Source organism: Gorilla gorilla, chromosome 3, assembly GCF_029281585.2.
Source record: "Gorilla gorilla gorilla isolate KB3781 chromosome 3, NHGRI_mGorGor1-v2.1_pri, whole genome shotgun sequence".
NCBI classification, from domain to species: domain Eukaryota; kingdom Metazoa; phylum Chordata; class Mammalia; order Primates; family Hominidae; genus Gorilla; species Gorilla gorilla.
Window position 1 is genome coordinate 171,300,883 of NC_073227.2, and position 20,571 is coordinate 171,321,453.

Consider the following 20,571-nt stretch of genomic DNA (forward strand, 5'->3'; position numbering starts at 1 on the left):
TCATGACATTGAAAGCACAAAAGATAAAATGTTAGATGCTGGTCCCAACTTAGAAAAGAGTATGACAGCTCCCCAAGGCATAGAAAAGATGCTAGCTCCTTACATGTATATAACAAGAAGGCAGTAAGCACTGTTCAAACTACTCTTGATATGTTTTTCACAAATAAAATAATTATCAATGTATCAAATGTTTTAAATTACAGTGTATTAAGTACATGTGAGTTTTACTACTTTTTTCATGTTATATGTATAACTGAGTATGAGTTTTTAATGTTTTGACAAAATTATTCTTAGAGACAGGGTTTTGCTGTGTCACCCAGGCTGGAGTGCAGTGGCATGATCATGGCTCACTACAGCCTTCACCTCCTGCAATCCTCCCATCTCACCTTCCCAAGCAGCTGGGACTACAGGTGTGCACCCCATGCCCAGCTAATTCTTAATTTTTTTGTAGAGATGGGGGTCTCACTATGTTGCCAGACTGGTCTTGAACTCCTGGCCTCAAATGATCTTCCCACCTTAGCCTCCCAAAATGTTGGGATTACAGGCATGAGCCACCGTGCCCAGCCTGACAAAAATTTTTAAAGACCATGGAACAATTGTAAAATTTACCAATGATTATTCAGATCACTTTGTATGGTTTCAGTTTGCATGCTCACTTTTACAGTTCCATACTACTGTGCAAAGAAAAGATGACCTGTAATATATAATACGTTCATTTTACGACTCCTGTTGGCTCAGGATATATGAAATTATTGAGTACAAGGGAAAAATCCAGTGGTTATAGAATTCTTGCTATCATTATTACTATTTCAATGTTTTGACCAAATTTATAAACATAATCCTTTAAATATTTAAAACACCTTATTAGCTAGACTAATAAGTATTACACTTTAGGACACAGAGGAGCTGATCCAAATACTCTGTTTCCCCACCAGATAAACCCAAAAGATGTGAGATATAATACTTTGTTGTGTGTTCAGACTTCAGCTCAGAGCAGAGACAGAGAGATGGATAGACTATTATGATGGGATAAGTAAGCAACGAATTGGAAACAGCTCCATTCCTAGTCAGATCCTGATTTGTTGCATGTGCTCTAAGCTCGCTTAATATCTTGGGCCTAAATATATAATGCTGTTTCCAGCACAAACCTCCAGGCAAACCAGCTTAAGTATCTTTCTACTCCACTCTCAATGCCATTGTGGCCCCTACCTCATTAAAACAGACAGGGTCAGGGGCTTCCATTCAGATGTAAGATGGAACCTGGCCCAGTAATAGCTCAGAAGAATAAACAAATATACAAAGATGTTCCTTGTTCCTGCTTCATGGGAATATGAATATTAATAGGATATGTTTGTAAAAACATCTTAAACTCCTTAGAGCAGTGCTGTGAAACAGAACTTTCTACAGTGATGGAAATGATCTGTATCTGTGCTGTCCAATGTAGTGGCCACTAGCCATATGTGAGTACTGAGCACCTGCAATGTGGCTAGTGCCACGAAGAAACTTACATTTTAATTTTATTTAATTTTAAATAATTTAAATAGTTCCATATGACTAATAGCTATCATAACAGACAGAAGCTTTAGAAAAAAGGTACCAAATTAATCTTTGGTAATTTGTTTCTAGAAGACAGCAAGAAATGCATCCATTTTGTGAAGGTACCACAGGTTTACCTTGTGAACCACTCAACACCAGGCCTAGCTCGGCACACACCGCAGCACATGTGACCTCATAGTCATGGCCTGTCAAAATGGCCCGAGGAGCAGCAGTCTCATCTTTAGGAAAAAACAGATAAAAAGAACAAATCAATTCAATTTCAAGCATATTAAATAATCAACAACTTGTTCCTAATTTCCATCATGCCTATTTAATTTATAGTTTGGGAATTTGTCCAGCAATCCTACTTTAGGACTAGGTCCAAGTTACATACTATAGTTTGATTATGAGGGCCACATCCTGCTAAAATGTCAAGTAACCTTTATGTGATTATCAAGCAACAATGGTTGAAAACTCAGGGTTAAAGACAACAAAATCTGCATTCCAAAATGCCTCATAAAAAATTAGCCACTCAATTAGATGTTTTATGGTCAGATGATTATAAAATTAGGAACTCTGGCTCAATTTACATTTCAAAGAAAGGCCTCGCCCCTCCTTCCTCCCTCCTCATCCTTTGTGGGCGGCTGAAACCCATCATAATGAAGACAGTCTGAACTAGACTTCTGCTACCCCCACAGGAATTCTGTAGCCCCTCTCTTAAATATGTATTCTCTCTACTAAGCTTATGTATTTTTCTGATACATAAATTTCATGGATTATTTCTCTGTGGTTCATTCAAATAACCAAAAAAAAAAACCAACATAAGAAACACCTAAAAAAACCAAACCCTTACAGATAAGTCTACAGATAGTGATTGAAAATGAGGGGCGGTGGGTAGAGAAGGGGGGACAGAGGAGGAGTATCCAAAAACTGGCAGATATTGCCAAATACTTTCACAACTTGAAAGAACAAGTCATCCTGTATGTCTGTCCCAAACTAAAAAGAAAACGTATGGTTGGTTAGTTGGTTGGTTAATAAGGAACCCATCATGACTAAGTAAAATGGTAATGGGCTTGATTTGTGAATGGGTTCGTGCCAAGCCACAAGGATAAACTGGATTCCATGTCTAGCCTGAAGAATATGATTTGAAGACTAAACGGATCCTTTACTTTTATAGTCTCTAAAGGTAAAGATACAAAAAGTCTTTCCAAGTGGAGAGCAGGATTCTATTAGCATTCCCGATTTCTTGATTTGGATTGGTTTTATAGTATGCTTGATAACTAACACTGTGTAATCCAGAAGAGACAAATGTGCCCACAGAGTAGGTGGCTACCACCAGCTATGGAACTCTGTGGAAGAGAATCGCTTGTATCCTAACCCCAGACACCTGACTATCCTTGGAGCAGTCACCCACTCAGAGGAAGGAAGTCCAGCAGCTCAGGGGAAACCCACTGGAAACCTACTGTACTTGGAAAGGCAAATGCTGCTGTCAGAAAACTAACCCGGCTTCCAAAGCAAGGGTTCTTCCAGTAGGTCACTGGGTTATTTGAAATTTTATGCAAAATGTATCTACATGCCTGTTTTTCTAGGTAGCAGGGGAGGAAAATAAGTTTTACTGAATGGACAGAGGTCCATGAACAAGAAAAGGTGAGGGGCTTCTACCCTGAAGAGAGGTCTGGTCTCTGTGCTTGTAGCCCCACTTCACCTGGAGCCAGCAGTCACTTCAGGTCTAGCTTTTCACAGGACAGTTCCAATGCATGTACCAGAGTACATAATGCACGGCCATGTCCCTACAATGTCCTTCAAGGCTTTGGTGACTGTAGGTAATTCTGAGTGAGACTTAAGTTGAAGGAATGTCACACGGAACTTTGCACCACACTGGCAGTGCTATGTGCAGCCAGCTGCTGGACCTAGCCTACAGGCTTAGTGATAAAGGGAGACCAAAAATAACATACAAAGAGGCAAGGGGATAGGCAGAACAAGGGGCTTCGTTTCATTTGATTCCAAGTTTTAACACTTCTTTGGGAGGCAAACTTACCTTAATTAGAAAGTTGACTTGACATTTCCCAAGCCACAAAGAATTTGTCACAAGAGCAATTTTGTTTCTTACAAAGTCCAGAAATTTGGGAAAATTTTGAAGAAATAAAGCAAATAATGTAAGCCAATCTGAACTACTTAAGCTTCTGTTAGGATCCACAATTTTTTTTTTTTTTTTTTTTCTGAGACGGAGTCTCACTCTGTCGCCCAGGCTGGAGTGCGGTGGCGCGATCTCGACTCACTGCAAGCTCCGCCTTCCAGGTTCACACCATTCTCCTGCCTCGGCCTCCTGAGTAGCTGGGACTACAGGCGCCCGCCACTGCGCCCAGCTAATTTTTTGTATTTTTAGTAGAGACGGGGTTTCACCGTGGTCTCGATCTCCTGACCTCGTGATCCGCCTGCCTCGGCCTCCCAAAGTGCTGGGATTACAGGCGTGAGCCACCGCGCCCAGCTAGGATCCACAAATTTTAGGAAGAAGTATACTGTTTTAAAAAGTTATTGGCCGGGCGCAATGGCTCACGCCTGTAATCCCAGTACTTTGGGAGGCCAAGGCAGGCAGATCACCTGAGGTTACGAGTTAGAGACCACCCTGGCCAACACGGTGAAACCCTGCCTCTACTAAAAATACAAAAAATTAGTTTGGTGTGGTGGTGTGCACCTCTAACAGGTAGGAGAATTGCTTGAACCTGGGAGGTGGAGGTTGCAGTGAGCCGAGATCACGCCACTGCACTCTAGCCTGGGCAACAGAGCGAGACTCCGTCTCAAAAAAATAATAAAATAAGAAGTTATCAATACTTTAGCCCTGATTCTTGGTTTTCCTTTTCCCCAGAAGGCTGTACATTCCACAAAAATACCATACAATTGTTTTTTCTGAAATTACTGTCTAATTAGATCCATTGGCAACTTTTTTTTTTTTTTTTTTTTTTAACTAGCAATTAAAATCACTAAGATCTAAGGAACATATTTTTGGTGTGATTGTTCTTTTTTTTTTTTTTTTTTTCTTAAGTTACCATTTCATGGATGGTGAAATTTGTGTTTTAACTTGAATTGTCTTGGAATTCCTCAGTGGAAAGTGAAGGTTTGAAGGAAAGCTAATGGCAAATGAAGGCATTCTAAGTATAAGACAAAGTAAACAAAGGACAGATAGATAATGGTGGTCCCAGAGGATGATGTCACTTAAGCACATCAACGCTAACTTTTTGTTTTCTTGGGAGCATGGTGGAAGAAGGGAGAGGATTGCTGTCAATTTTCTTTCTTTCTTTAATGTAAAAGAGTTGAAATACTGAGCATTTTCTATGACTATAAAGTTAAGAGTTTAGGAAGCCTCGTGATTAACTCCAGAAGGTGGGTTAAGATATAAGCATTATTTTTTTTGTAAACTCGTAAGATTTTTATCATTATGCTTTGCTTACAAAATACTAGTTTCCAATAATCCAAACTTTATTAAATCATTTTTCACTCCACAGATCAGAACACACACACATGCAGAGTAATTTCAAAACTGAAAAAGAATTTCTTCTTTTCCTAGGGCCTGATCTCTAAATAAGGAACTATTCAATGCTAGGACTTTGGCTTCAAAGTTTGGCAAAATGTTTGCTAATCCCGGAAGCAGGTTAGACAGTTCAGGAAATACAAAAGAGAGAGAGAGAAAAAAAGAAAAAGAAATTAAAAGCATAAGGGTAGACTTATGATCATTAGGTTCTCAGGTAACCAGTTTTAGAAACAGTCACTGGATTTCCAGTAAAAAGACAGTGCTACTTAACTTTCCTCACCTATAGGAAATGTACATTACTGGCCTCTATAAACCCACATACATCAATATAAGGAGAGATATGTCATTTCCTCTAAGAAAAGCTGTTTCCAATCTTCTTTAAAGATTGTATTCCCTTTATTATCTGCTGTACAGATTGAGCATTCTTTACATTTTCTCCTCATCAAAAAGTACGTTCAAAATAAATACCTACTACTTGATTTTTATAAGTTTTATAATAAAGAGCTTGAAATAGTTACACTTCAATATAGCAGATATATGATATGGGATTTAAATCTAACAGGTCAAAACTGTTTCAGTTCAATGGACATTTTGGGAACCACTTGCAATGAAATTACTGACGGTAGCGGGGATAATCGGAGGCAGAGCAGAGGCTTTACATGTGGCTCACAGAATCGATCTTTTTATGTCTCTGTAGTTACACTGTATACATCATCCTGGATCACAGCAGAGCCCAAGTGACAACATCCCACAGAAAGGAAAGGCAAGATCCCTCCATATCTGTGTACACTTCTGTTTGGAAAGCCTAGAAACAAAATCTTGGAACCATATAACTCATTCTCACTGCAGTGTTCTCAGAAATCTGCCCCTCCCAACTACTTGTCAGCCCACATAGTTAATACCCAGGGAGAAATAATCAGCTCAAACAAGATGATTCTGGCCATATATTACTTTTCAAAGATGCCAAAACTATCAGTAATCTCTCATTGAAGTCTCTAAACCAAATGAAGAACAAGAAAAAAAAATCTTCTGAAAAATATCAAGTTAATTCTTTTGATAAAAATTTGCAATAGTTAAGGGATACAAAAAGTCTTTACCTTTGCTTTCTGAGATAGTAGGATCTACCAAAGGCTAGACCATAAAGAAGAACAGATTACCTTAAGAACCTTTTAAAGTCTTACTGCTTGAAAAATTGTCATGGCCTTCAATAATGCTGAGAGAAAATTTTATCTTGCTGCTAGTTTAAGGGACTACACTTCAAACTCTTCTTAAAGAAAAATAAAAAGAGAAAGAGGACAGACTTCTAGGACTGCTTTGAAAAGCTTGAGCAATTACTTCAAAGGAAAGGGTGTCTTTGTCCAGAGAGCACGTTTATGACTACTGATGCAAATCCTAACCAAAGACTGAAAAGGATACCCAGTGCGTCTTTATGGATGGCCTTAAAGGAAGATGAACAAGTCAAATGAGATTAAAGACAGCCCAAATTCTGCTGCAAATACCAGGGCACATCAGGTTTTACAGAGGCACTTCTCTCAGTACGTAATACTAGATATCAGTACCAACTTACAGAGACAACTGTAACAACCTAACTTGCATTTAAGCAACACAAGATCTCTATACTAACCACTTGGCATTTATATTGGACTTATGTTTTAAAACATTAGGTGAAATATTTTAACACCACTTGGCAGAATAGCAAACGTTTTCATTAGTTGTGTTTCTTTGGTGCCCTCGCAACATTAAGTATATTTATCAAACAGACTCCAAACCACTTAAAATTACACCTGAAAGAAGAGAAAAGAGGAATTTCTCTAGTATCTTGCTCATAAATATCCAGTGAGAAGAATATTTCATAAGGTCTATATCCATTAGGGAAAACAGGTGACAATCCAGGTACAAACAGATCTGACATGTATTTTCTGGCAAACTTGTAGTTACTTTATAAAAAGTGAATAAAGTTCTTGGTGTTTTGGCATCATCTCCTTACTCTTATGAAAATCAGATCACTTTGAAATGCAGTATAAAGTTTTCACTTGTAGGTTAAATATGTTGTTATTAGCAGAGTGAATCCTCTTCACTCCATTTTCTCAATACCATCTATTATGAAATGAAGCGGGATTAAACATTTTCCTATTCCTAGTTTTGTACAACTAAAATTATTTCTTCCAATTGATACTTGGTTTAGATGACTCCTGGCTGGGCCAGAAAATCACATATCCCACTTGTTCACCCATTCATTCCTTCACTCCTTCATTCACTTAATAATATTTATTGAGTTTGTATTCTTAAGATATGTGAGGTACTATGGAAATAAGGAAAGGAGTAAAACACAGCCTTTTATTTAAAAATAACTTGATTTTAAAGGATCATTGGATCTGGTTTTGTCAACTGTACTATAAACCTGCAAATTATAATTATAAATATCTATGCTTGTAAAGGTCAACATAATAGTACTGAAGTCCATACCACTTGTAACAACTAATTTTGTATGCAAAATCAATATTTAACAATAATTAACATGCTTAAAGACCACCAATATAATTTTCTTCATTAGTAAAAATGTATCATCTGAACTTTTATAGAGGAAAATCAAAATATAAAACCTGGCTTTATAAAAAAAAGTAATAATTTCAATAGAAAACAAATTAAGAAATAAAATATATTTGTTTAAAAAGCCCAAATACATAATGAACTTATTAGGCATATAGATCATAGATAAAAAACAAAAATATATTATACAATATATGCCAGTCATTTCCTAAAGACGGATACCTCTATTTTACATGTGCCTTTTGTACCATTTAGTTACAATTGATTACTACAAAACATTCATGTGAAAACTGAATACTAAGCTTTCTCATGCGGCTCACCATAATGGTAAATCAAGAAAGGAAATGGCTTTGCTAAAGCGGAAATGAGGTTAGTTATTAAATGTTTCTTAAACCTTTTCCATTAACTTCCTAGTTTTACAATGGAAATTATACTGCATTTTAATTATGCTTAGAAAAACGACTTGAAATTTGTCCTATACATTACATCTTCACCAAATCTTTTCCCTTACCCTATTCATCATGGTCTCTTTGGTGAAAAATCACAATTTGATTAGACATATAGACTATAGATGACAAGCCATAGCTGCATTTAGAGTACAACAACCATCAGACAGGAAATTTTAGTAGCATCTTCTTGTAAATAATATTAGAAGTATTAATGCAAGACAAGATAATGTTGGTACAAAGAACAACTGTAAGTCCTTGGTATATAACATTTCTCCTCTTCTCTCTATGATACATATAAATGTTGGTAACACGGGAATCACCCTCTAAGACTAAGGTTGACCCTTGAACAACATAGGTTTGAACTGTATGGGTCTACTCGTTTGTGGATTTTCTTCTGCCTCTGCCATTGAGACAGCAAGACCAGCCCTCTGCTTCCTCAGTCTACTCGGTGTGAAGACAACGAGGATGAAGATCTTTATGATGATCTACTTCCACTTAATGCATAGTAAATATATTTTCTCCTTATGATTTTATTAATAACATTTTCTTTTCTCTAGCTTACTTTATTATAAGAACACAGTATATGATACATATAACATACAAAATATGTGTTAACCAACTTTATGTTATCAGTAAGGCTTCCAAGTCAACAGTAAGCTATCAGTAGTTAAGTTTCTGGGGAGTCAAAAGTTATATGCATGTTTCTGACTGTGTGGGGGGTTGGCACCCCAACTCCTGTGTTGTTCAAAAGTCAACTGTACATTAGAAAATGGGTTTATATGAGTGTGTGCCTACAATTGTATACTTAAAAGTATACCCCTTAAATGTATATTTGAAAAATACAAAATCTTACCATGACATGTACTGTCATAAGAACTCAGTATAATACAGTTGTCTTTTTGTGTCTCTCACAAATACTAACAATGCTTTAGTGATAGGATTGCATCAACTTCTCTATAGCTGATATTCTAATTAAATGTATAGTTTAGATAACTCTGACCTAGACTGCCTGAGTTTAAATCTAGGCTCCAGCACTTGCTAGCTATGTGAGCTCCCTTGGGCAAGTTTCCATAATTCTAGTAAGGAGATCCTAAAAGTGTCAAGGCCCAGGGCAGAAAGTAAAGGCATATTTATAATTTCTCCATGCCTCATCTATAAGTCAAGGATACTAACAGTAGATACCACACAGGGCTACTGTGAAGATTAATGAGTTAATAGGTAAAGCACTCAGGATGGTGCCTGGCATGTAGTGAGCACCCATTAGTATCATCTATAAGTAGTAGTAGCAGCAGGCCAGGCGCAGTGGCTCACACCTGTAATCCCAGCACTTTGGGAGGCCGAGGCGGGCGGATCACAAGGTCAGGAGATTGAGACCATCATGGCCAACATGGTGAAACCCTGTCTCTACTAAAAATACAAAAAAATTATCTGGGCGCACTGGCGCCCACGTGTAGTCCCAGCTACTCGGGAGCTGAGTCAGGAGAATTGCTTGAACCTGGGAGGTGGAGGTTGCAGTGAGCCAAGATCCCACCACTGCACTCCAGCCTGGTGACAGAGAGAGACTCTGTCTCTTAAAAAAAAAAAAAAAAGTAGTAGTAGTAGCAACAGAATGATCCCTTTTTTCACTCTGTTATAAACACTCCTTTCATTGAAAGTATAATATTTCATCCTATGCTGCATAAAAGCTAATTAGAGATGGTTCTCTCCTTGATAATTCATATAAATTCTGATACAACTACTAATATTTGGCAGCCTAGAGGCTAACAGTGGGGAGTGAAGGTACAGTACAGTAATTTGGTGCATTCCCCAAATTAAAATAGTTTTTTTTTTTTTATTTTTTTTTTAGACAGGTTCTCACTCTGTTGCCCAGGCTGGAGTGCAATGGTGCAACCACAGATCACTGCAGCCTTGACCTCCCTGGGCTAAGGTGGTCCTCCCACTTCAGCCTCCTGAGTAGCTGGGACTACAGGCACCACACCCAGCTAATTTTTTTTACTTCTTGTAGAGACAGCATCTCCTTATGTTGCCCATGCTGGTTTTGAATTCCTGGGCTCAAACAATACCCTTGTCTCGGCCTCCCAAAATGCTAGGATTACAGGCATGAGCCACTGTGCCCGGCCTAAAGTATCTTTATAGTCTCTGATTATCAAGGTAGTACATGCTCATTATGAAACATTCAGATACTTCAGTAAAGTATGATGAAGAAAATGAAAAATTGCTTCCAAATCCCACTACCTATAAATAAATGTTGCTAATATATGTCTTGTGATCATTTCATACTTTTTCTATGCATAAATGTACATAGAATACAAGTGTATACACATATAGGCATAGGTACTTATATATGTAGCTTTGTGATCTTTTACACTTAGCAATACAAAGAGTGTAACCCTCCATGTCAATATTACAAATTTATAGTATCTTTGTTAATGCCTGTACAGGACTTCATTACATGGACATATCATTACTATACTTAACTAATGTGCTTCTTTTTTCCTACTTGCTTGAGACTTCATTCGCTGTTTTCCCATGGAGGGGCTTGGTCTTTGGTTCTAGGTAAGCTATGGCTCCTGTAGCTGCATATGAGTGTCTGGTAACATAAACATGGTAAAATTCTACCCCCCAAAAAGAAAACAGGTAGAAAATTTGCTGAAGTGAAATCTTATTCAGATTTGCTGCAATGCAACATTAAGTCTGATTTTTATGAATATAAATTAAAACTGAAAATTGGTTTTATCTATTTATCCTAAATAGCCAAATTATTTAAAATTCTTTATAATACATCCTCCTTAACATTTTTAATGTTCTTTTGTTAAAAATACGTAAGTAAGGGACTCTGAAAACTATAGAGGAGTTTCATATCTTTAGCTATTAAACCCTCCTGACTCCACTCACCCAAAGGAAATAAGGCAGTCTCTCAGTTGTGCAAAGTTACAAGCTACAAGAATGAAAGCTTAAAAAGCTCAACAGTCATGTAGCCTTAAGCCACAAAAGGCAGAAATAATTCAGAGAATTTTTTTCCTATACAAAAACACTTCAAATCCAAAATCTGAAGTCTTATCAAACACATTCATTTTCTCACTTGAATGTGAAAAAAATTACTGTTAAAAAATTACCAGATAAATGAAATGTAATGATATACTTAGATAATGGCCCTGTTAAAAGACCAAGAAAATCAATTTTTAAAAATTTGTTAACACTTATAAACTTCTGCTCTGTAAAGCCACATAAATGAGCATAGCACATAAAAATTGAGGTAACTAGAAAAAATAGGGTTTAACTGTTGCTTTGTAAAAAAAAAAAATCAGAGATTTAAATATTGAATTTCATATAAAAATGGTTATCTTTTCATAAATTATCAGTAATATCTAGAGTAAAATGTGAGTTACATAGGCACAAAGCTGTCGTAGAATTTCTCTTACGAAATGAGCGTTTTTGGAAGGTAGTAAAGTCAGTCTACTATGTTGTTCCAGGAAGCTTTAAATTAAGTGTATCCTTGGTAGTTCTACCAATAATGTTATGGACCACCCTCCCCCCCGCCCCCGCCCCCCCGCCGGCACAGAGTTCTGCAATATTTTAAAAGCAGAAGAATCCTACGTTTAGTTGACTAGAAGGAATTTTTACTTTCTTAGACTAATGCCAACTATTGTTGGAAATTAAATTTCCCATATGAGCATAAAGTGTCAAGACAACTTTCTTTGGCATGGCACTATTAAAAAGGTCTACATATGAAGATACTCAGTTTCAATCTGAGGGTATAAATCATCAATTCTTCTGTTCTCATATTTATATGGCTATAACCTATGGGCTGAATGGTACAGTCATTTTTCTCTGCAACCAAACAAGGTAAATAAATGTGATATATTGGCATATCACCCCGCCACTCTGCATATGGTGCACATTAAGGTTGTATTCATTTGCCATATGAATATAATTCCTTTTTACCACATCTACTATTAGTTACAAGCAGTAAATACCGAGTTGTTTTGCTGGAACTTGAGGGCCTGCATTGCATCATGGAGCACTAAACATCCTGGACCTTCTGGAGAATTTCATAGACATACTTTTAATGTCACCTGAACTTGAACACTGCCAACATACCATTTGAAAACGCTTCTTGATAAATGCTTCAAGGAAAAAATAAAAACACAGGGTAGCTGTAGTGTGACAGTACATTCCAAATGCAGGCCCAGAAGGGAAGGTCTTGATGAGACAACACACACAAGAACTCTTGTTCCTGACAAAGGATCAGATCAAGAGTCATATCCAGGTATAAAATGGTTTCTTGTTTCAAGCATTACTTTCTTATTCAGAATCTAGTGAACATAAGGAACCTAAATTTAAAATACCATCCAAATAACTTCCTCAACGGTAACTTATTGAAGAGCTGTGATCAAGAAGCTAACAAGTTTATTTCATCACCAACTGTGGTGCTTTGTTTCATTAGGCAAATATTGTGCTTGCTTTTTCCTTACACAAAATATTTATCGTACAGTTGCAAATCCAGGTTAGGGTAGGGTAAAAGGAGGAGTAAAGTGATTTCTTTTTAAGAACTCATATGGTTCAACACAAATGTACATACCTTGACATTTGTGACCCTTAAATAATATATCACAGGCAATTAAAAACAAAGTACACCTGTCTTAACCAAGTACCAATTTTCATGTTTCCCAACATTAAGTCCCCAAATGCATCCAGCAGATGGTGCTCTAGGACACCTACTTACACAGAGTAATATTGTTTATATTACATCCACCTAAATTTTGGTAAGACAAAGAATAAGAATTTATCAGTAGCTTCAGTAAAACATACTAGGCTTCACAATAAAAAGGACATAATTCCTAAATATGTGTACAAAAATATGCATACACATAAGCACATGTGCACAGAGGCAGCCAGTAAATAATTCACACCTGGACATGTTATGATACTACTTTTCTTACAGACTTGATGAGTAGTCTATGTGTATCAGTAGTATTTATAGTCACATGGCAAGATCATTCTAAATTCATTAAAAAAAATTTAGAATGCCTTAAAGTTAGAATTCATTTTTAATTATAGCAGGAATGTCTCATTAGGGTGATACTAGTAAAATTAACAACAGTAGGATTTACGGTAATGACTTAAGTGATTGATGAGCGTATAACAAAATGAAGTTTTAGACAGAGAAAAAGCAGGGCAGCTATGGCATACAGTACTCTAAAAAACAGCTCTGTGGTCTGTTAGTGCTAGCCTTATGGTTAATAAAACCTTCTTTCTAATTAATGGTGCTGAAATATTCTTAAAGAACAGAATCTTGTTGTTATGAAGAAAAGTTAGGTTTTTTTCTCAGTAGACGCCAATCCCATAAAGGAGAAAGCTGACATAGATTAGCATGTCTGATTGCAATGAGGAAAAGAAAAAAAAATGCCACCTTTCAATCAAATCAAAACCAGAATGCGAGAATGGAAAATGTATTACTGAAATACTACACACACAAATCTGTGCAACACCCTCACAGTTAGCAACCATTTGCTTCTGAAGCTGATCGAATGTGGCTTTAAAAGATATTATTCAGATATCTAAAAATACCTAATAAACATTTAATTTTTTAAATCCACATTTATGAATATAAAAGTGAATAAATAATAACTGTTTTGTATATATTCATCTTGCTTATCTAAATAAGATCATGTCAAAGTTTAAAGTATTTATTTGTCAATGGAATGCACTGGGGAACATTTTCTCCAAAATTTAAAAATGTACAGTCTGGAGAGCATTATTCTGAAGGTGAAATAACTATCTCAGGAAAAGCACTTTGGTGACAAGGCTCAGTCCTAAAACACAGAGTACTAGGACAAGGAGAGAGAGATGCCATGCTTTCATGTACAAAACATCTCTCAGTGAAATATTCTTGGTTAATTTCATGTTTTAAATCCCTAATTAAATGGAATCCTATATTCATTTTTCTTCTCATTGAGAAAACTGCATTCCACAGGAGATAATTATTACAAAACAATAGAGTCAAAGATGAAAAACTATCTGGTATACAGGAAAATAAGCCTTTTGCTATGTAGTCTAGGCAGGCTTCATAAAACATTTACACTTTTTAAAGCCCCAAATTACAGTATTTATAGGTTTTACACTTGATCTTAGCCAAAAGGCTGAGAAGCGATGTATTTATAGGTTTTATCCAGTTTGAATTAGCCTGAGTTTGCCAAAGCAGTATGTATATTAATATTAGATAATATGATATTTTTAAAACATTGTCATACAGCTATCAACTTTACATATAACATCAATATTAGATATGGAAAAAACAGTGTATGTAGGCTTATGACCCTAGAAAGTAAAATGACTACCTATTCTCATGATTTTTTAAATAAAAAAACCCTGAGATAGACCTATAAAATGCAGAAAAAGCAATAACCTGGTTTTCTTTTATCTATTTTCCCTTCAAGAAAGAAAAAGTCTACAATAAAAAATTTAAAGTTGAGGTATTAATGTGCATTTATAGAACATATTGCAATGATATGTATATACACGCTTCACCACTTCTTAAAGGTCATTTACGTTGTATCTAAGAGGTACAATATAGGAATACACATAACCTAAAACCCTTCATCTGAAAAGCTCTGACTTCAGCAGCTGCATTGTGGAACCATCAACGAGCCAGAGGCTTATAAAATCCGAACCAGCTTGCATGAATGTTTGAAACAGTTTACACACGGTAACAATGTCTTTGTTTTTGCTTGTCATTTTCTTTTGAAAAGCGTAGATTGCATTTTCCATTTTTCTATTCTAATATGTGTAAATTCTCATTATAAGAAAAAGTGCCTATTTGTCTTTCTCCTGGATTCATCTTTCAAAGCTGAAGCAAAATTAAATCGGGGCATCAGACATTATACAGGGGCTTGAAAGGATAAGGTTCACTTTGAGAAAGGTAATTTAATTCAGTCAAGATACATTACAATTTTCTAAAATTTTTATTAGATGTGCTGTTATATTATTCTTTTATTGTTTTTCTTTTCATTGCTAGCATTACTAGGAGGTAATGTCCACCATACTGCAGACAATGAGAGGGTATAGATGAAGTACGCTATGAAAAATATAACATTATAATATTTACTGTAATGCCAACAAGATGGTGTTTTGTGGTGATTTATTTGCTCTAATCATCCTGTGCTTCTGATAACACCTTAACTCAGTTCTGTTGTTGCTTTCATTTTACAGACAAGACAGAAGGACCACAGCAAAGCTTGGAACTTAGATTTTTTTTTTTACTACAAACCCCAGGATTTGTTCAGTCCTACTTAATTCGTTTTTTAAAGGCCATGCATGTAAAAACAATCTCTAGGTTGAGTTACAAAGTATTTAAACATATGAAAATATATTTAAATGTATACATATATCATGATATATATCATACTTTCTTCCTTTGCGAAAAGCTGAAAATTCCTAACTTGAAGGTATACTTAACTTTCTGAAATGCAATAGCAATTACATACAAGTGTAGCTAATAGGTCTTTAGCTGCTTTTTAGAATACACATTGGTAATGACGGTGTATAACATAGAGAACATGATTAAGTAAAATAAAACAAGAAACCAAGAACCCAAATATCTATGTGTGTTCAGATTTCTTTGTGTGCATGAAATATCTTACATTTTTAAGGCAAGAAAAAGTTCTTAAATATTTTGAGATAAATAGCAAAATGGTAGATTTATTATCAATTTTAAATATAGGTTTGCCTGAGATAATTGAGTGAATCTCGGTAACTGGATTTACAGAAACAAGAAAAAAGAAATTGAAAGTAGTCACTTATTCTAAGAGGACAGACAGGAAGAAGGACCAGAATATTGTGTTCATGATGAAAAGAACATGGTACTTTTCAAAAGAATATGAAAAACAAAATCCCTGAAATTTGCATCTGTGTAATTTCTATTGTAATTACAGAGATGTCTGTATAAATGTGAAATACATGTACACCTACTCCCCGACATATACACACAGTACAATTTGATCACAAAGTCTGTATTATCAATAGCATCACAACCTTAAAATTATTTTTCATATCCTATTTGCATAGGAAATTATCCCTTTTTTGATTAAAACAGGAAATATCTATTAGACATTCATTGAATAAAAACTGTATTTACCTATCACATCAAAGTCTATAATGTACATAATAAGAAACAGCTTTCAAAAATACTTCACACACACTTCTAACATTATACTAGCATTTGACTAAATGTTTTGAAAAAAAGGTTCATTTTCATACAAATATTATACATTTAAGAACAGCTTTGAGAAGTCAATCCAAAATATGATGGACTTAAACATATTTAGACCATTTCACAATCTGGGGTGGAGTGACAGAGCAAGGACCGGGTATTCAGGTAAAGTCATCAGGAAGAATGTGATCCTTCCTTAACCAAATACATTGCAACTTGCCTTAAATTAAGAAACTGTTAATATTTAAGAGCAGTTAAAATGCTCTACCTTCTGAAGTAAAAATCTAAAGCTATTCTTGCAGGAATTCTACAGTGTTGTCATAATCATTTTAATTAAATTCTCATTTTTCAGGTGGTCCCTTTAATTGTTTTTTCCTACTTCTTAATGTGTTTTTCTAAAGCCATTTCTTTTCTGCAGCTGTGTGCGATTGGTTTTAATGGTAGCTGCTTCCTTTTTTGCCTTCTGTGAATTACAATTTTAAATGGTTACACATTTTTTGTTTTACTGCCTTCAGCATAGTTTCATAAAGATGTTTAAGGCTGTTGGTGAACATTTTCATTTCCCATCTGAAAAACCAAGAGCCAATTTGAGTATTCCACATTGGCCTTTTATGACCTGTTTTATCTTTTTAATACGTAAATGAAAGCATAATTTTATAAAGACTAGTTTGTTTCTATGAAATTATAATTTTTATTTTGTTCTTTTAAAATATGAATTCAATAAACAAGGTAATATGTGATTGCTCTTTTATGCTGTATCTTCATGAATAAAAACTACTTTATTTGGTGACAGCTATTTCCAATGAAGAACTAGAATTTTTGGATCATAAGAATAGCCTATAATATGAAACATAAGATTTCATGCTTAGATTTTAATTATCAATGGTCACAAAATTGATAATGAGGCTATCTGGATCGTTCTTAAATTATAATAAATAAAAAATACTTGACAATCCTGTTTCACTTTTACCATAACAAAAAGGTAACTTTACTGCAAAATGTTATTCTCTACATCCTTGTAAAAGTTTACTTAAAAAATGAGTCATACTTACTGCCTGGGTTATCTCCAATCCCACTGCATTTTCCATTCCAATACCACAGCAAAAGAGTTGCATCACGTGACCCTGAGAGAATGTAGCAATTTCCCCCAATATATGACTCAGAACGAGCAAGGCAAGTGACGACATCCCAATGGCCAAACACCACTTGGATCAATCTTCCTGTAATGCAAAACAATTTTCTTTAAAAATGCTATTAAAAAAATAAAAATTCTAGTGAACAGACAACTTGTAAAACAATGAAGCTATATGAACTCTGATGGTCATAATTCAGATTTTATAATAATTTGACATGGTCCAACCTAACAGTTTTCTTTGCATGCTAACAAGAACAACAAAAACACAATTGAAAAGTGTTAACATTTTTGAAAGGCATGTGTTAAAGCTATTTCAACAAATAATACTTGAGGACCATGGCACTGTATCCTTACAAATGGCTTCTATAAATTACAAATGAATCATGTTTACTGATTAAAGCAGGCCCAGGAGAACCCTTTTGGAACCATTTTAACACTTTCTTGAGTTACTCTGTATGATTCAAAATTAAACTTAGTTGCTTTTCTGTAAAAGTACTCATAATTTAGATGTCACTAATAAAAACCTATTTCTGACTTACTGAAGATTTAATGTATTTCTTGTTTTAAGTGATCTATACAAAGACAATATAAGACACTTTGGAGAGCTTCTACCTTTTCAAATCAGGATTATATGGAAATTATGATGAAAGAACTAATATATTGTGATTGCAATTTGAGCCAGGTGATTCTTTGTCTTAATTTTCTGATGAAAATTCCTTGAGGGTGAAATCAAGATGGTAATGACTGGGGACAAAGGAGAGGAACCCAGTAAACTTACTATATATCTAGGGCTTCAAACACAGAACAGTTGTTCATGTAAAGGTGTCAGAAAAAAAGTAAAGCCCTCACCCTTTTTTGTTATTTTTATTTATTTATTTTTTTGAGGCAGAGTCTCGTTCTGTCGCCCAGGCTGGAGTGTAGTGGCGCGATCTCGGCTCACTGCAAGCTCTGCTTCCCGGGTTCACGCCATTCTCCTGCTCAGCCTCCCGGGTAGCTGGGACTACAGGCACCCGCCACCACCACGCCTGGCTAATTTTTTGTATTTTTAGTAGAGACGGGGTTTCACTGTGTTAGCCAGGATGGTCTCAATCTCCTGACCTTGTAATCCACCCGCCTGGGCCTCCCAAAGTGCTGGGATTACAGGCGTGAGCCACCGCGCCCAGCAGCCCTCACCCTTTAAGAATCTTTGTTTAACCAGATATGGTGGTAGTAATTCACACAAACTTGTCTAAACAATTAAATATCTGTGACAGACCCCCATTCCATCTTTAGAATTTCTAGCTTACATATTTCCTTTGAAATGTCTACAGTGTCTACAGATGAATGCCATACAATGTCTACCCTTAATATTCAGCATGGCTTTCTTTTTCTTTAAATAAGTTTTTATATTTCGATTATAAAATATAAAATATAATTCCGATGTTCAAGAAAAAAAGGCTACTAAGCTGAAAATTAAATTAATATGCCTAAATAGGTTATGTGTTTAACCCGTAATACATTGTAAACTTCTTAAAACGTTAAGGTCCCAAGTACTGGCATATCAAGTGTATTTAACTTTTCAAGATAATAAATATAAGATAATATTTACATTAAATTTTTAAAATTCTTGATTTTAATAAATCTAAGGCTTATTATGAAGGCTGAAAATTTAGAAATAAAATTCTGAAATATTATCTAAATCAGATGGAAAAGTCAAATACATGTTTTCATTCATGAGTGGCAGTCTTGCATATAGCCTACTTCTAATAAATTTAAAATCAGATTCACTTCAATCTCAAGTTGCAAAACTAATATAGTACTTTTTTTCTCCTGTGATTAAGAGAGAGCAGACTTCAAAGCAAGTGTCTCTAGCTGCTAAATGTTCAAGATGTTCACTTTTGAATTTCTTCAGCCTTTTAAGCTGACACCAAAACATTTCATTAAAAAATAAGCTTATATCAATAAAGAATAAAAAAGAATCCAAGACCTTCAAGAATTAAAAAAACTGAGCAAATTAAATGTGAAATATATAATAATTTTTACTTCATTTCCAATTTACATGACAAACAGAATGTGGAGGTTCAGTGGTAAACTGGCGGGGATCAGAGTACACGCAGGCCTTACATAGGATAAGACAAAAGTTAGGTAGCTGAAAGCAGTCTTACTAATAACTAGAAAATCAAAGGTTAAATCCATGTATTTTAACTACTGAAAGAAATACATCATATATACATAATACATCATGAATACATCATATAGTGATGTGATCATAGAGTATATATATGACTTCTGCTTTAGCCTATGCCTAAATGCTGAGAGCACATAAAATATAGGTGTGATTTAAATAGATTACGTATGGGCAGGCTTATTTCAGATTTGAAACCCAACACTCAGTGGGTTGTAGGAGTGAGGATGAGTGAAATAACTAACCAGGTACTTGAGGTAGACGACACAGAGGAAACCCAGGTGTTCTTAGTGCAGTAGGAGGCTTGCAAAGAACAGCTATTCACTTGGTAACTTAATTTCCAACTCATGTGAGGACAAACGGAAAAAATTTAGCTGTAAAGGTGGGATGGATTAAATATAGGGGCAGAGTTTTACAAGAGTCACATGGTAATGCTCATGAGTTGAAGTCACTGCTCTGTTTCTCCAATGTCAGTGTAAGGAAACATACATTCAGTCATGGTGGTTCCTTTTCAAAATTTTTAGTGTTTTGATTGTTTTCCAAAAAGTTATCACAATTAGTTTTCATTCAACAAATACTTAGCACCTATTAAGTGCCAAGCATTAGGCCTTCTGACCTGTATACAGTGGTGAACAAATAGACATGGTCCCTGCCCTCATAGCCTTTACAGTCTTGTGGGGCAGACAGTCATTAAACAAACCCAGATTGGTATATAATTATGAATAGGGATAAGTATTATAAAAGAAAAGAACAAGGTTGGATTAATGACAATAACAAGATAGAACAAATTTACACTGGGTGTCAGGGAAGATCTAAATGAGAGACTGACATTTAAGCAGTTACATCTAAAGGGTTTTATATGTTAACACAAATTAACTTTATTCTTTACAATTTATACTTGGGGCTCAACTCTGGAAAACATTATTTTTTTAACTTTACTTTTTCCTGTTCTGGCAGCCTTCCTCAGCAATATTTGTTATTGCTATAAGGTTGAGG

At 35.3% G+C, this 20,571-nt stretch overlaps 1 protein-coding gene across 4 annotated transcripts in view; it reads right to left on the reverse strand.

The window, feature by feature from the left end:
• LRBA (LPS responsive beige-like anchor protein) overlaps positions 1-20,571 on the reverse strand; it is a 766,360-nt gene that overhangs the window by 19,412 nt on the left and 726,377 nt on the right. For all 4 annotated transcript variants that reach the window (XM_031010185.3, XM_055385519.2, XM_055385518.2 and 1 more), the window contains exons 53-54: positions 17,329-17,496; positions 1,674-1,775 (exon numbers count right to left, since the gene is read on the reverse strand). In XM_031010185.3, coding sequence (XP_030866045.3) covers positions 1,674-1,775; positions 17,329-17,496 — 270 coding nt within the window. The remainder of the gene's footprint in view (positions 1-1,673; positions 1,776-17,328; positions 17,497-20,571) is intronic.